The sequence below is a fragment of the Antedon mediterranea genome, chromosome 6, assembly GCF_964355755.1.
Source record: "Antedon mediterranea chromosome 6, ecAntMedi1.1, whole genome shotgun sequence".
In the NCBI taxonomy this organism is placed as follows: domain Eukaryota; kingdom Metazoa; phylum Echinodermata; class Crinoidea; order Comatulida; family Antedonidae; genus Antedon; species Antedon mediterranea.
Window position 1 is genome coordinate 25,467,561 of NC_092675.1, and position 17,191 is coordinate 25,484,751.

The window sequence follows — 17,191 nt, forward strand, 5'->3', positions numbered from 1 at the left end:
ATAAAACTCACGCAAGAAGAGTGCTCACATTATTGTGTGCCGTGCCTGTTTTGAACAAAAACATGCTGTATTTTATCGGATTAGGACTAGGAGATGCAGCTGATATTACAGTTAAGGGATTGGAATTAATAAAAAAATGCAATCGCGTTTATTTAGAGGCATATACATCTATACTCACTGTAGGGAAAGAAAAATTAGTAAGTTCCTTTTCTAGGCCTAGAAGACCTAGCGCTACGGCGTTGAAAATAAATGCATCGGCCTTTCGAAACGGCTATTCACGGCGACAATACCGTATACACTTACACTTACACTTACACTTAATGTTTGATGGAAATAGTTTAGGCTAGTGCCTATTAGATTCCATTTCTATACGATTTCCAAAATTAACCAAATATAGGTCTAGCTAGAAAAAACTATTTCTACGCTTCATCAGAGCAGCTGAATCAATATACAATGTTGAGCTAAGGCATTATAGAGGTATTATAATATGAATTTATATTATAAAATAATGATTAACTATTAATGTATTAATTATTATTGTATATTGATGCATGGAGGTATCTATTTTATACCTCCATGATTGATGTATCACCCGATTTATGAATAACAATATCCTATCTATGTTTGGGGACCAACAGGGAGTATTTGGTAGAGAGGTGTTACTGGTATACTGTACAGTACATCTGACTATCACATGAAACATTCAAGTATTTTTCATCATGCAAGTATATCCATCCAAATTTATTATTATTTTTAGGAAGAGTTCTATGGTAAAGATGTCATCTTGGCCGACCGTGATATGGTAGAACAGAATTCAGAAGAAATATTTAGGGATGCTGACAAAGAGGATGTGGCATTTCTAGTCGTTGGTGACCCATTTGGGTAATTTGATTTATTTGGTAAAAAGTAAATTACCAGTCCTTGTCTTTTGAAAATCGTAGGTGTGCTACCAATTGCACTCCTTAATACATTCAGGAGTGCTGTAGTGTAGGTGTATTTTTGTGTGTAGAAGTTTACCAAATTTAAGCGTGTTGTAAATCAAATTCCTCAAGGGCAGTTTAGGAGTGTGTTAGGTGAGTGATTGCACTCACTCGCCTTAAAAGACGAGGCCTGGATTACAATAAAAAATTGACCTCTATTTTATCCAAATTTTTTTTCGTAAACTATTACAGTTTGAAACTCATATAGACCAGACAGAGACTAGGCACCTAATTTTGTGTGAATTTTTAATTTAAGACAATATACCTTTATTTCAGTGCTACAACTCATACAGACCTCATACTAAGAGCAAGAAAGGAAGGGCTAAAGTACCAAGTTATTCATAATGCATCTATAATGAACGCCATAGGATGCTGTGGGTTACAGGTAAACCAATGGTACTAACTATAATTTGCGATTTCTCGCTGTTGGATGTAGTTGAAATGAAATTTAAAAATAAAGTAATAGAAATAATGAATATCAAAAGATTTTTCATCAATTGAGTATATTAATTTTCCTTCATCCCATTTATTTGTGATTTAATGTGAACTATATTGTTTGCATACGAAAAATGCGGAAACTGACAAAATCATTACAAAATTAATAATTAGAAATCTTTTGTAATACATTGTGTCCTGGCGCACACAAGAAAATAATTATGTGTATGTAATTTTAGTTATACAGTTATGGCGAAACTATATCAATTGTATTTTGGACTGACACATGGAGACCCGACAGTTTCTATGAAAAGATCGCAGCAAACAAGCAACGAGGGATGCATACACTATGCTTACTAGATATTAAAGTCAAAGAGCAGTCCATAGAAAACTTAATGAAGTAAGTGTACCATGAAGTAAATGTTAGAAATATTTCTACCATATTTAAATTTAAGGTTAAGCTGATATTCAGTCGCCATGTTCATAGGCAGATTCATGTTTAGAGGTTGCATCAGTATTTACTGGGCACATTATTTATTGTCTTAGCCAACCAATAAATCCAATGATTTGAGAAGAAAAAGGTACTGTTAAGGTAAAAAGTCTGTAGAAAAAGTTCATATAAGTTTTCTTTTGATATTGTAAATATCAGAACATTTACAATATGTTAGAAATTAGGTAAAATGATGGCAATTCTGGGATATCCTATTTCAGCAGTACTATTGAAATTTTCATTTTAGGGGAAATAAGATTTTTGAGCCTCCAAAATTTATGACTGTGAATCAGGCTGCGTCTCAACTTAATGAAATCATACAAAAACGAAAAGAAGCAGGGAAAGATTTGGGTATGTTGTTATGTGATAATGTGTTTATTTACTATAGTAGTTATATTTTTTGAAAGATTGCTGTAACCAGCTTAATATATATATAAAAAGGTCATAGGTTAACTATTCTGTATTATTTAATATATATTTTAAAAACTCAATATGATTGTTATAATAGTAAATATGTCATTATTTTATGCAGCTTACACTGAAGATTCAATATGTGTTGGCGTAGCAAGAGTGGGGTCTCAAGACCAACAGGTCGTTTCTGGAACTCTAAAAGACTTAATGGAAGTTGATCTTGGAGGACCTCTACACTCATTAGTTATAGCTGGTGATATGCATCCGATTGAACTGGAGATGTTGAGAGAATTCGCTGTTGACAGAACTTTGTTTGATAAGCTTTTAAATGATGTAAGATGAAGGCTGAAGAATAAATAGGAGTAATTTCAGATAAAGTACTGTACTTTTTTAAAGGGGTGTGCTGTGCATATTTGGTGCAGGAAATGGCCCTACTCCATACAGTCATCAAATGAACCATCATATCTGGGTATTTTTATTTTGGTTTTAACTGTCTTTAATGGTTGTATGTCGATAGGTGAAATTACACAAAAGTCGTTTTCTCGCACATACAGTATTTTTGTGTATTCAAAATAATAATGTACGCAAAAATATCTCATAAATTATAGAAAATGAGTACATACAGAATAATAAAAAGTTTGATATTTATTAAATTGAAAACTATACTTTTATAGGCAGTTAATATAGCATAAACAAGTATTACACAAAATGGTGTAAAGACATATTCTGTGATTTATAGATTTATCATAAAGCAATACAAAATGAATATTTGTGACAGCAAGCTAACATGCACAAACGATAAATTGGTATCACTTTCATATTAAACCAGACAATAAAAACTTAACATGTAAACTCAGTGATGATTAAAACAGTTACAACACTAAAAAAATGCACCCCTGGTATTATTAAAGCTTCTTCATAAACATATACAGTACAGTTGCAATAAAAATAAAAGAAATTTGTGAACTAAAAATTCAATAAAAATATATATTGGCAAGGATTTAAATATTAAGGAGAGAAACCTGAAAATAGATAAATGGTAAAAATAAAGAAAATCTGCACAAGTTCCCCAAACAAGACTTTTGTATTTTCTGCTAGATGTGCAGATGTCATACAGAATTATATTTACTGTGGTTAAACCCAATCACAATAAAACATTTTTGACAAGGTATAAATTGAACATTAATGTACTAAACTCTGCCAAAGTGACAAGCAATATTTTCAATAAAGCACAGAGCCAACAATGGTCTCAAATTTGCTCTAAAACTGATTTTATCAACAAGATCAAATATGGCAATTTCTAGTATCAGTGCTTTAATAAATGTTGTTTTTCGTTAAGTATCTTTTTGTTGTTATATAAAGTTTTGCGGTACACCACATATATTAGTTTTGAATATAACTGTTGAGTTTCTCACAGAAACTCAACAGTTCTTTTCAGAACTAATATACATATATCAACATTTGATTTCGCCATGCAAGCCTTAAAAAAATATATCTTTTTGTTGTGACTTCAAACAGTGATACTGTAAATCATTTATGTGTAATGCTTAACATAGCCTTTTACTGTTAATCCATAACATATGAACTGAATATATTGGAAGACTGTCCCATTAACACAATAATGTTGCTTATACTGTAATACTAAAAACATTGTTACAGAACACATTTTGTTAGTGGGTGCTAGTATTCACAAGAATATCTATGTTCAAAAGAAAATTTCCATGAGAAACAAAGCAAGAGTTTTCAATAAAATATATTTACAATGAAATAACTAAATTAGATATAAACAAAACTAATAATTTGTGACAACCAGATATTAAGTGGTTTATGCAACATGTAATGCATAACAGTAAGTAGTTTAGCAAAAACTGACATCCAAAGCTCTTACTCTATGCTGTATTTAAGTGAGCTCTTCATATTTATAAGTAAATCAGTAAAGCGCTTGTGAGAGTATGTAAATTAGCATGCAAATTTGTACAGAAAGTGATCCGGTTGAAAGAGACCAGTCTAATAATAAATAGTAATCCTAAATGAATACATAAAATAAATACTAACAAAAATAGCAGTTTTTTGATAAGGAACACAATCTGTATAAATTGTATTTAAAGCTAAATTCACGCTACAGTATCTGCTTTTAACATGTGTTGTATTAAGATAAGAGAAACGTTTGGTTTTTATGATTATATTTTACTACCTTGTGCACAATTACTTTAAAAAAAACAAATAAAAAAATGAAACAATCACAACTATTCATGCAAATACTTATTTGGTTATTACTTTTTGTCAGTGCAGGTGGGGGTGTGCAACAAAATAAGCTATCTGGGCGAGTTCAAGGGAATTTAAAAAATACATTAAGGTTTATCTAATAACGGTATCATCACATTGTATCTTAAAAATAAAACAAAAAGCACTAGATATATCAACATAACCTAATAATAGCACCATTTTATCATATGAAAATCCCAAAAATTCATGAATAAAATTGGTGAATACATTCACAAAACACATTCAAATAAACAATGTATAAATATCAAACATTTTCATCAATAAATTTTGTCCAGAAATTAGAAATATATTTAATTTGAATTGCTTGATTGCACCAACAAACACTGTTTGCCGTAATGATACCATGATGGTGCTTGCTACCAGCATTGACTAACCAATGAAATCATGGATACTCCCACTGCATGAATCAAGACATCTTGATATATTCTGGTTTTGGTTTATCAAAGAATCATACTAAGGCATCCTTTTGTAAAACCTGTATCATTAAAATATCTATAATAGATATTGCCATGATATTCAATAGAAGATCTAAAAGTTTTAATGTATCAAGTAATTTGTCAACCACACAAATGGCCTACCACCATACCAACATTAAACCCCAGTTACACTTGATGGCTCTGAGTGAGTCAGCTAAGTTAAAATAGATCTTAAAAGGCAATTTACTTGGTGCAATTACAATGGAAGCTAAACCACACACTTGTTCATTGACTACATTGGCTATGATACCATGCCAATAATAGTATTGCTTGGTGCAACCAATTCTATGCAATACAGAAAACTCTCCCAATATCAGACTCTTTGAAAACCGGAAACTCTTTAAGTCTAAAAGGTCTCAAATTCATTTTTACCATTAAAAACAGATCCAGAATTTCTGGAAAACCAGACATATTAGGCCAGCCTAAGTGTCCAGTATTAGGAGAGTTGACTGTACTACAGCTGTATCAATTCAGGATTGTTTATAAAGCCTGATTTAACAACCAGAATTAGATAATGAAAATAGATTTGTGTCCTTGGCGATTGATTAAACAGCAGCAAAGTCTATCTGTACATAAAGCTGCCGAACTCCAACCTATAAGAACAATAGTTTTCAATATTACAATAAAAGACAAAATATAGATGATATTCAAATCCACTAATATACAAATATGTTTTAGATGTTTGAAACCAGTAAGCAATGCATCACTTGATAATATGTGATTTTACTGGAAAAAAAATCTGATTGCTTTAGTTGAATTTGTAGTGATTTACAGACTCCAACCCACCATCCAAAACAAAGCTTGCCATTATTACAACTTAATTTAATTCAACTGTTTGGTCTTAAATTACATTCGATTTTTGGAAACGTACCTGATAAAATATATTGTGTGTTTGACTTAAAATATATTTAGCATCTGCGTTAGGCGCAACCTCCACTTTGATCGTTCCTATAAATACATCGGTGCACAATGTCCAAAAGTGTGGTTCATGGACGCTGTACACACCCTCAAGTTGACCTACCTACGTGAAATATAAAGCAAATTAATTAATAATAAATTATTCATTATTACATATGTTAAACATGACATGTTTATGACATGTCAACTATATGTGCACGGCCTTTAAGATCAGATACGTAAATGTACAACAACTGAAATACAATGAGATAGAAAAGTTATGTTTAATTCAAATTTCAGCAATAGTGAAGGAAATTTGCACTCATATGCAATTGAGAACATGACATGTTTATGACAATGTCAACTATAGGTGCACTGCCTTTAAGCTCAGAGACTTAAATGTACATCCCTATATGTACTAAATAAACAAAATTATGAGACACGGAGAAATCTTATTTTTTAATACAGTGGAACCCCTTTTAAGGAGGCACCTCTGGGACCAAATACTAGCGCTAGTCTTAAATTATATATACTGCTCCTTGTTCATAGGAAAGTGTCCTGTTAATAGGGGTGTGCTCAAAGGAGAGGTGCTTGTAATTTCTCTGCAAAAAGTTTGATACTTACTCTTTGGAAACAGAGTGGTAATTCATGATCTAAAGATGGAGGATTCCTCATCATCAAAATGCTGGCAGAATCACGTAGTAAAGGTAGTACACTGTATAAAATGAAAAAGTAATTAAAGTAAACACTAAAGAAAAATAACAGTGGTGAAGAGGTGTTAAACGATTGTTGATCTTTTAATGTATTATATTATATAGTACAACCTTTCCTGTACAACACCAGTCTAATCTTATGAACAAGAATTGTAAATTTATCAGTGCAAACTGTGTAAAGCTCCGTCTACACTATCAAACTTTATGTGACAAAAATGTGATGTGGTCATATATGGACATGAGAATGTCATATCAATACCAGTTTTTTTTTATAGTGTAGACAGAGCTAAAGGAATTTTTTGTTCAAATGGATTGTAATTGGAACTCGGTTCAGTTCCTGGGGTGGTACAGTAGTTTATAATTTTGATTACAAAATAATTTAAAGATGGCTTACCTTAATAAAATGAGACATGAGATAATCATTGAACAAATTGGATCAACTATCATCCAGCCAAAATAGTGCATTAATAAAGATGATATGATAACACCAACACTGCCAAGAGTGTCTGCTAAAATATGTAGAAATACACCTACAAAAACAAGGTTTATTAACATTGCATATTATACAGATAATTTGGTAATTTTACTGGGGCATATTATGTGTTCTCTCCAATAAGGTTTATCACAAATAGCATGCACGATGCATGATGGGAAGGGTTTGGGAGCAAACATCACAATGAATACATACATGATTTGTAGTTGTTGTGCAATAACGTTCCTCGCGAAATCAAGCTATTTGCGATAAACCTTATGAGAGAAGGGTATATTTATATAAACATAAGAAACATAACTAAACAAAGAAAGAAACTTTATGATATGCTGAAATACATGCAAGAGGGGAAAACAAAATTTTACCTTGCATGATTTGTGTTTGTGATCCACTGCCACCGCCACCGTGGCTGTGTCCATGATTGTTGCCGTGGCTGTGTTCATGGTTGTCTCCGTGACTGTGTCCATGGTTTTCTCCATGTCCGTGGCTGTGACCATGGTCCTCTTTTTTCTCAGCTAAACCTTAATAAAATTAATTAAAAATGTATAATTCTTCATATTGATCTTATACAAAGATCTTGGCTTAGCTTATGGTTTGTCAAGGAATACTGTTCAGTTCTTAAATTGTGCCTACCATCAATCAACTCTTTATACTACAAATACTATACTATATACTGGAAGGAAAGGGGAATCTCAGAACTACTTTCTCCTACAATTAATCAGAAAATTATTTTCTATTGTTTACTAATAATATTTAAAACCAATATTTCCTTACTAATCGAACACATAACAAAAATAAGGTTGAGAAGTTATAATTGAATTATGGCTTAAAAGAAAATAATACAGTAAGAAATGATGTTTTTACTCCATAAGATAACCTTTGAACCTAGGTTCAGGAAATCCAGTGAAAGATAGGAATCTAAAGATTATTCCTTCCTGAAATACAACATATATGCTGTAAAAAGATTCTCACCTAAACCATGGGAATGGCCATGTTCATGACTGCTACCTCCTGTGGAAATGAATATGATTATCAAATACTATAATAGTGATATTATATGAAATAAACGAACCCAAATAAACAGGCTTTTAGTAATAAATGAAAAATCAAGACTCGGGTTAATATTTCAACATATTTATCAACACTACAGAATGTTTCATGAGAGAGATAAAAATACCTCCTCAATCTTCAGGTGTTAGTATTTTAGTATTATATAACTTTAATAATTTTCTTTTAAAGCCTGATAGCAGGGGTTAGCCGTTCTTGAGCAGATTGGGTCACAATCCACACTTGAGCAATAGCCACTCACAAGAATCGAGAGGTGATCCAATCAAGAGCAGCCTGTTGTTCATAGGTCACTCAGCAGAATCCACACTTAAGCAGAATTTAATATATATATATATATATATATATATATGGTATAAATCTCTTTTCAGTATGCATTTTTGCTTTGTTATAGTATATAAGACTGTTCTTAATCAATATAGTGTTGTGAAAGTGATTTAAATAAAGCACTATCTTTAAATTCAATTAAAAAGGCATAATCTAAAATAGTGTTTACCTCCATGAGAATGACCATGTTGGAATGCAAAAATTCCTACTAAATTTACAACAAATCCAGCAACAGACACGGCAAATAAACGTTCATGTCGTACCTCTGGGGGCTCTAACGCTCTCTGTAAATACATACAAAACATTCAATTATAATTGGTATACATTATTTATTTAATGATAGGATTTTAAATATCAGGGCTTTTAAATTGAATTACACCTATAGTACAAGAAAAACCTTTTACATTAAATGTGTAAAATGTAAATGATGTTCGATTTATATAGAGGTCCATGCTTATACAATCAAAAGATTGTCCTAAAGCGCTGAGAGAAAAAACAGAAAGAAATTACAAAGAAAAAAGATGGGTTTTTAAGAGTCTTTTGATAGAGGATGCATTTTTAATAGGATCAGGAAGATTGTTCTACAGTTTAGGAGCTTTAACAAGCAAAAGCTTGATTACCATAGGTTTTAAGGCGGCTGGGTGGAACAAAAAGTGCAGATAGATTTGTGGTCGACCTAAGAGATCTTTTGCAAACTGAAGATCTACGTATAATTAAATCGGAAATATATGATGGTGATTTGTCATGAAGAAATTTATATGTAATTAACATTAGTTTACAAATTATTTTTATTATTAGAATACAAATACTGTACAACAGTTATAAGGAATGCATGTTTTTAAAAATGTATTAGTCGCAGTTAAATACACCTCTACAACAGAACCTCCATTTGGGACAAGACTATTCAGAGGACACCCCTATTAAGAGGAAACATTCTTGTGAAATTAATGACGGACAATTATGTTTTAACACTAAAGACAACTCCTATTCACTCTGTTGGGTCCCAAAGGTGTCCCCTTAATATGGGTTTTACTGTATGAATTATACTATACCTCAACAGCTTCAGAAAATATGAAAAATGCTACAAAAACTAGAAAAAGGCCATTGATGAACCCGGCAATAATTTCGGCACGAACATACCTAAAAAAAATTAATAAAAAAATCAGTGGTTATTATTCTCATCTTGATAATATTAAAGATGAATTGTCCCCCAAAAATATGAAAAATGAAGATTAATAAAATCAGACTGTGAATAGGCCATTTTGTAGTTTTAACAAACGTAATCACTTCCGTAGAAAAAAAAAAAGAAAAAATAATATTTTCACTAATAAAATGACAAAAGAAACGGTTAAATTTAACCAAAAACCCATTGGCTGCCAATTTGACTATTTTTTTCTTTAAATATTACAGTTTTTAGGTAAAATATTCTTTTTCGATCCAATTTTTGGTAAAAGTGAATAACTATTATGGGACATTAAAATGGCATATTCAACAACAAAATTAAAAAAAATATTCATTCAGGCGGACAATACATCTTTAATAACAGTGGTGATAATATAATGTAAAACATCAATTGATTTTTACCCATAGGAATAGTGCTCACTCCTCCTCCATCTTGCTATAACTGCTGCCACAAGACCAGCTAATAATGCCGTGCAATCAAAGAACATATGGAACGAGTCTGATATGAGACCCAAGCTGTAGTAAACAATAAACACAAATGGTTATTAATAATATACTTGTTATCTTAATAAGAATGAATGGCTACAATTATCTAATTTGCAAACAATATACATAGATTTATCTTCATAAACATGAATACATTAACCTTTATGAAAGTCAATGTTTAGTACAGTATATTTTCTAGAGTATGCAAAAACCAATGAAGCGTAAAATACTTTTAATGCAGACATTTGTTTTGATTACATTTTTTTAAATAAATTAAATATTTCAATTTAATTAACAAATATTTGTAGTAATTAAGTTTTGGTATAATTATATTTGTGAGGTACTACAGTATACTATACATAAAGAATAGTTTAATAACAATCCTTAACATTTATGTAAAAAAAACTGTATTGACATTTATGAAATAATCAATATAATAATTTAATATTATAATACATTTTTATAATTACTGTATCTTTGATAAAAAGTAAGTAATTGAGTTATTATACATTTTATATATATTATTATTTAAACTACATCAAATTGATAACCTATAGAAAAAAATGTTAACTGAAAAATTTCTCAAAACAAAATCAAGTACAGTATAACAAATGAAACAAATTTAAAATACCTATTTGACCACATTCCATAGAACAGTTCAACAAATGCAAACGATAAATTCAATAAAAGAAAAAGGAATAAATTTCTGGAAGTTTTATCAGAAAAGATGGCCCTGCAAAAGAAAAAAAAAGAAAATTTAGTATATATTGGTGATTCATTCAATTACTGTATATATACACTAGACAATTGTCATATTCGAGTGGAGTAGTTTTCCGTTGAGTACTTCTTTAACGGATTATTTTGAGCGTTGAGATTGTTCTTAACAAAAAAGCTTTCGTTGTCAACGTTTTCTATTGGAATTACTTTCTGTTGAGCACAAATTTACAATTCGAATACAAAAAGTACTCAACGAATCTTTACGTTGACAACGATAGTTCCAAATCGAATACGACAAATGTATCAAATACAAATTCTATATGATACAGCATCACATAAGATTACATAGGGTTAGTATAGGGTCTATGATACACAGGTGTCATTACATTTAAAAACAGCTAAGTAATTACACTTTACAGTAAAATAAAATATAAATAATTGATCTGTCACTATAGCTATATATGTATGCAAAATAAATAGTGAAACTGAGAGTTTTTATGTAATGTATTTATACATTGTATCAGCCATCAGGCAAATAATATGAAGCTTTTTAAAAAAATAGGGTACTACGTAACAATTTGTATCTGAATATTGATACAACAGCTAATAATCCCATCTGAAGGACGTTGTATGAAATCTATCAATATTCCATCAGCGTTAAACATTTATATATATATATATATATATTGCTGATGATGTAGTTCACTACATTCAATCATGTCTCTTTCGTGTTTTTATCAACTATTTTTATCTGTTATTATATAACCTACTAAAAGGCTAAGCCAAGTAGTAAGGAATTCATTCTTGACAAGTACACCACACCCACGTTACAACAGTAGTCCAGTTCCCTACACTAATACTACTACTGTACAGTATTATATATCCGACCGGTGTTTTTAAACACACTCCCATGAATGTCAACTAAAAAAATTACAGACGGACAGGTTCATGTAATACCTCCACCAGCCAGACAACTTTGCCTTAAGTCTGAACCCTGCAGACGGAGGAGCATCATCCTTATGTATCGGTAACATTTAACACGAAATTCAAATCCAAATTACTGATAAAATATCAAACAAAACAGCTGTATAACCCAGTTGTTAAATCCACAGGCTGTGTACGTACTCGTGGATAATTGCTCACGACACATCAGCACCCGCTTCCGGTTTTATGAATTGTTTTGGCTGACTGTTGTTTTAATAATAATATTAAATTACAATATTTAGTAATTGTTTTTTAATTAAAAATATTTTTTATGTGAATTGCTAAGTTAAATAATTGGAAAACATCGTTATTTTAATAAAATTTGAGATTAATGTTTTAAGGAAACTGATATTGCCTGAAAGTAGGTCATGAGTGACTTCCGTCGTCGGCAGTTGTATAATGACCCCGTAGTCGTGTTTACTTTAATTTTCACGAGAAACCCATCGCGCATTATGCAGACATTTTTACCTCTAATTTGTTTTCTTTTTCCTGCAGATAAAATCATCATGATCAGTATTGCATAATACTACAGGCAAGAGTTATTCGAAATGGTCATCACCCATCGTTTACAGAATCTACAGAGATTTTGTAATAGGATAAAAAACAACAATTTGGGTCAAGTCCCAGGCCCCAAAAATCCGGTACATTCGCTGTTCGTCAGGTACTGCTTAGCGGGATTTATCAAGCAGTCGCCCTTGCTGGGCACCGGAAGGGATGCGTCTAGTAGGCCTTCGGCAAATCAACCAAAAAGAAATTATTCAAATATGGTTGAACCTTTAAAGTTGAAACGAGCTCTTGTTTTATCTAAAATAACAAGATACGAATATGAACGCATGCGGCATGTTGGTATTTCTGAAGCTAAACTTGAAGAGTTGGTAAGTTAAGTACATTTGTCATTATTAGACTACAGACAGTAGATCAGCATACTTTTACACAGTATGAGTAGAGTATGTCCTACCTACTGTTCTGTAGCTTGGTTAATTATTAATATTATATTATGAAGTTTTTTTTATCTAATTCTTTTGTTTTGTGTATCATTTCCTCTTTTCATTTATTATGTTTGTCCAACATATTGTATCATTCAAATTAAACTTTGACGTAAGTTTCTCTCTCTTTATATGAATATTTATATGAATATTCGACATAACATATTGAATTACAGTAGCTAGTTGTAACATCATTATTTTAATGCACCAGATTGCATAAAATATACAAAGCAAAACATACTAATACTACTGTATACTAATTAGCTATATGGTATACCTGCAACCTACCGTAATATTTCTCTTGTTTGTCGTTGAAAAAGTCTATAATTGCGGTACTGCTGGTAATAAAGCATTTTAAATGATTCCTTTAAGCTTGCAGAAAGAGGGTCCAACTACAATAAACTAATACAACGGAATGAGATTCACCAAGGAAATTTAAAACAGCTGTGTGCAGTACTAGAGTAAGTAATTAATGATTTATTAAATATTGAAAATCAAAAAGTAGTGCTAATATAATGGTGCTATGCAAATCTTAACAATATATAAATCTTCTATTTTATATTATATGTACATCCATGCTGATACTATTGTATTTATATATATATATATGTATTTTTTTTATAATAAATAATTATTAAAACAGTATACCAAATTTACTATATTGTATAATAACATACTGTACAGTAGTCAGTTGATTTCTCTATTAATTTGTCTTTTTAAATTTTTTTCAGCTTACTAATAATAATACTAATTGGGAATTTCCCTAATTGTTATATAACGTAAACAATTAAGTTTATAAATCAGTCAGTGTTTGTTATTTTATTTATGCACAAATTGCCTATATTTGGTTAGGTAAGTCAGAGTGTAAATTAGTTATTAATGATATTAATGCAGATATTTCACACTTGCACACATTTAATAAATAACAAATTAATAACTTTTATACATAATTACTGTATCTCCACCATTTCTCTCTAGCTATTTTATATATTACCATCTTTTTTACCTGTTTTATCGAGATGTACAGTACTGTATGTATTTGCCTTTGGAATTGTTTTGTGTGTCTGTGTTTCGTTTTTGTATGTTTGTGTATGGGTTGTTTATTTTACCTTCAGGATTTTTGCTTCTTTCAATTCTTATAATTTAATCACCATATTAAACATATTGAGAAAAAAATCTAAAGAATAAATGTGTTTTTCTTTTAATTAAATATTTGATTTGAGCTGTTTTAAAATGTATTGTTACAGAAAGAATGACATCAACTATAGGGTTGTTCACAAACAGGAATATAATGAAGAGAGCATAGATTGGGCTGATCTTGTGATCTCTGCGGGTGGTGACGGAACATATCTGTCGGCAGCTAGTAAGATTCATGATAACAAACCTCTCATAGGAATCAACACAGATTTGCATAATTCAGAGGGTCACCTGTGTTTACCAAATAAATACACAACTAATTTTAATGATGTGATTCTTAAAATACAACAAGGAAAGTTCAGGTTTGTTCTTCTTTCTTTCTTTGTTATAAGAGTAATATTAATATATTCATATACATGTCTTAATAAACTAAACCCTACAATAAATATTTAACCCCTACTTTTTCAACATCTATTCTACAGTCTTTTCTAATGGATCATACAAGTCTATTAAGACAAACAGATTTTATTGTATAAATCATGAATTAAACTTGTTTTTGCGTAGGTGGAAGCTGCGACAAAGGATCAGAGTAACAGTAGAGGGAGCTATTCCACTAGAACCAGTCGATTTACAGGATCAAAATCACCGAGAACAGCATTGGAAAATGCGAGAAAAGGCAAAGTTACCACCATCAACACCGGGTCCACATGTTTTACCTATCAAGGCTCTCAATGAAGTTTTTATTGGTGAAACATTATCATCAGTGTAAGTTTTATTTATTTTTTTTTATTAAAATGTACAATGTACACATTTTGTGTTCTGTGTAGCTGTACACTATAGACTATGATTTTCAGACCACCCCTGAAGACACATGCAATCAATTTATGTGTAAATTTATGTATAAAAACAATAAATGTTTTTATTTTTGTGTAGGGTATCTTATTATGTGCTAAACATTGACGATGGACCAGCAGAGAAACAGAAGAGTTCAGGAATTACAATTTGCACAGGTTCAGGGTCAACCTCCTGGTAAGAAAACCTTCCTGCGCTTCTCAAATGTCATTTATTTTTGTTTATAAATTTTTGGAATAGATGTCTTTTTTATAAGATTTTTTGCAATTTTTTAAAATTGTAGACCTTTTTTTAAAACACAGCAGCAATTCTAGTGACTAGCAAGGCCTTTAGACTTAATATAAACATGAAAAGAAACCATTCTGTGACTCAAGTAAACTGATGGATGTGCCACCCCATGTGATAATGAGACGAAACACATTATCTCAATTAGGAATATGATTTACAGTATCTCAAAAACCAATTTATATTGATTAAATGCTGTTTTAACTAAAATAATTGTTTTATTTGCTTTCCAGGTCTTTTAACACAAATAAATTATCTTATCAGAGTCTGCAAGAAATATTAAGAATAGGTGAATAATTGTTACATTGTTTACACACTCTCAATAGGTTACCATTGTACACATACATAAGTGACTTATTTTTAGTAACATTACCTTTATTATGGCATTTCTATTGTCATTTTAATTAGCTCTTGTCAGCTCTAAAATTACATAAATATTCAAATAGGTAATGTAATTTTGTATTTATTTCTTACGCAGTTAAAGATGAAACTGGCTGCAACATACCAGAATGTCCAGAATCAGTAAATCGTATAGTTGATCGCTTCAATGATTCTCTAGTATTTGATCCATCAGATGTGAGGATGGCTTATACAGTTCGTGACCCAGTTGTTAACAGAATATTTGCTGCTGATTTTCCTAGAGGGTTTGCCAAAAAGTATGGGTTCATATAAAAACTTTTGTTTTAAAGTTTTGGATTTTTGTGATTATATTTCTTGAAAACTTTTTAAAGATATTGAATTTTACAATGACATGTTTAATTTTTTTTTAAAGGATCACAATAAGGTCTCGATGTTTTGATGCCTGCCTTGTCCTAGACAGTGGACACTCTTACCTATTCAATGATGGTGCCAAAGCAACTTTAGAAACGAAGGAAGAGGATGCCTTAAGAACACTGGAGTTGATTGAAGATGATGATTAATTGATGGAAATGAACACAAAGGAAAATGATGTTAAATAGAATCTGGTTGCAAAGTTTTTAATTGGATGGGTAATTTCTGTTTCATCACCTCAGAGCAATCAAAGATTCTATGCCAGATCAGCAACTCCAGGATCAAGGCTGAAATTGCAGCAACGCTTTAATGGCTGCAGCATATTGGCCATTAAAGCGTGGTTCCCACTAGAACGCAGCACCGCAAATTAATCACAGGTGGAAACCAACGACGCAACAGTTCTGCAAACATTGTAGCTTTGATTTTACGCAGACAGGGGAAAACACAATTATTGGAAGAGTATTTTGTTTGGAACCACGCTTTAGACATCACCAGTGTGAATTCATGCTTTCTATAGTCACCTACCATTATGCTTGTGCTCAGCATATTACTCCAGCAAGTGGTTAAAATGACACTCCTTGTATGCGAAAATGAATTGTACCAAGAAGTTATTTATAAATTCAAATAAATCTGGCAAACAAAATTGAGGTTAGACCAAATTTGATAAACCAGGGTCACAATATATTTCATTTTTTAATACCTAATATTAAATTTACTTGAATTTAAAATTTTTGTCTTTTCTTAAAGATTAATTTTATTCACAGTATTCTGCCCATTATGCATTTTTTAGGAATGATACATATGGATTTAAGCATGGACCTATAAGGTCCAGGATTTAAGAATTTATTTAAGAATAGAGAGTAAAACGTTTGAATACAATTCAAGTGGATATTAAATGATTGACAGTCCCAAGATTATTTTGATTCTGTGTCTTCAATAACAGTACTATAAACAAAGGTAGTATAGGTTAGATGTTTTGCTCTACTCTGACGTAATTTGTATTTCATACTAAGTACATTTGAGAATACTTGCGAACAGGTTCTCGGGTGGGACTCGAACCCACGACCTCCAGATCACTAGCCTGGCGTTCATACCTCTAGACCACCAAGCTTGTGCTGATGGCTATGAACGCCAGGTTAGTGATCTAGAGGTCGTGGGTTCGAATCCAACCCGAGAAATACTTGCAAATTTGTTTGCAAGTATTCTCAAATGTACTTAGTA

General features: G+C 31.1%; 3 protein-coding genes across 5 annotated transcripts; 2 read left to right on the forward strand and 1 right to left on the reverse strand.

The window, feature by feature from the left end:
• The first annotated feature begins 21 nt into the window (after positions 1 to 21).
• LOC140051412 (diphthine methyl ester synthase-like) lies at positions 22 to 2,999 on the forward strand. Of its 3 annotated transcripts, none has more exons than XM_072096623.1 (6): positions 22 to 197; positions 758 to 882; positions 1,257 to 1,365; positions 1,655 to 1,815; positions 2,153 to 2,256; positions 2,438 to 2,999. In XM_072096623.1, exons 1-6 carry the CDS (start codon positions 63 to 65, stop codon positions 2,656 to 2,658), a joined length of 855 nt encoding a protein of 284 aa, XP_071952724.1. In that variant the 5' UTR covers positions 22 to 62; the 3' UTR covers positions 2,659 to 2,999. The 3 variants fall into 3 exon arrangements, with proteins under 3 accessions (XP_071952724.1, XP_071952725.1, XP_071952726.1); XM_072096624.1 differs by having other exon boundaries at positions 762 to 882; XM_072096625.1 differs by having other exon boundaries at positions 40 to 110.
• Positions 3,000 to 4,540: 1,541 nt separating this feature from the next.
• On the reverse strand, positions 4,541 to 12,067 carry LOC140051411 (zinc transporter 7-like). The gene is made up of 11 exons (XM_072096622.1): positions 11,913 to 12,067; positions 10,870 to 10,971; positions 10,155 to 10,268; positions 9,623 to 9,710; positions 8,740 to 8,854; positions 8,151 to 8,189; positions 7,544 to 7,699; positions 7,083 to 7,218; positions 6,600 to 6,690; positions 5,950 to 6,099; positions 4,541 to 5,671 (listed from the first exon to the last, which is right to left on the reverse strand). The coding sequence occupies exons 1-11, from the start codon at positions 11,987 to 11,989 to the stop codon at positions 5,624 to 5,626; spliced, it is 1,116 nt and encodes a 371-aa protein (XP_071952723.1). The 5' UTR covers positions 11,990 to 12,067; the 3' UTR covers positions 4,541 to 5,623.
• Positions 12,068 to 12,345: 278 nt separating this feature from the next.
• Positions 12,346 to 16,895, forward strand: LOC140051293 (NAD kinase 2, mitochondrial-like). The gene is made up of 8 exons (XM_072096458.1): positions 12,346 to 12,814; positions 13,298 to 13,386; positions 14,173 to 14,424; positions 14,627 to 14,827; positions 14,996 to 15,091; positions 15,433 to 15,488; positions 15,678 to 15,855; positions 15,972 to 16,895. Exons 1-8 carry the CDS (start codon positions 12,488 to 12,490, stop codon positions 16,117 to 16,119), a joined length of 1,347 nt encoding a protein of 448 aa, XP_071952559.1. The 5' UTR covers positions 12,346 to 12,487; the 3' UTR covers positions 16,120 to 16,895.
• The last annotated feature ends 296 nt before the right edge of the window (positions 16,896 to 17,191 follow it).

Bases quoted from the DNA above. Each gene is read 5' to 3' on its own strand.
- LOC140051412 (XM_072096623.1), top strand. From the start codon at position 63: ATGCTGTATTTTATCGGATTAGGACTAGGAGATGCAGCTGATATTACA. The intron at 1,366-1,654 runs GTAAACCAATGG...ATGTAATTTTAG, and splicing joins TAGGATGCTGTGGGTTACAG to TTATACAGTTATGGCGAAAC. The intron at 1,816-2,152 runs GTAAGTGTACCA...TTTTCATTTTAG, and splicing joins TCCATAGAAAACTTAATGAA to GGGAAATAAGATTTTTGAGC.
- LOC140051411 (XM_072096622.1), bottom strand. From the start codon at position 11,989: ATGTTACCGATACATAAGGATGATGCTCCTCCGTCTGCAGGGTTCAGA. The intron at 10,269-10,869 runs GTATTTTAAATT...TGTTTACTACAG, and splicing joins TATGGAATGTGGTCAAATAG to CTTGGGTCTCATATCAGACT. The intron at 6,691-7,082 runs GTAAGCCATCTT...CATTTTATACAG, and splicing joins TCATGTCTCATTTTATTAAG to TGTACTACCTTTACTACGTG.
- LOC140051293 (XM_072096458.1), top strand. From the start codon at position 12,488: ATGGTCATCACCCATCGTTTACAGAATCTACAGAGATTTTGTAATAGG. The intron at 14,425-14,626 runs GTTTGTTCTTCT...GTTTTTGCGTAG, and splicing joins ATACAACAAGGAAAGTTCAG to GTGGAAGCTGCGACAAAGGA. The intron at 15,489-15,677 runs GTGAATAATTGT...TTTCTTACGCAG, and splicing joins GCAAGAAATATTAAGAATAG to TTAAAGATGAAACTGGCTGC.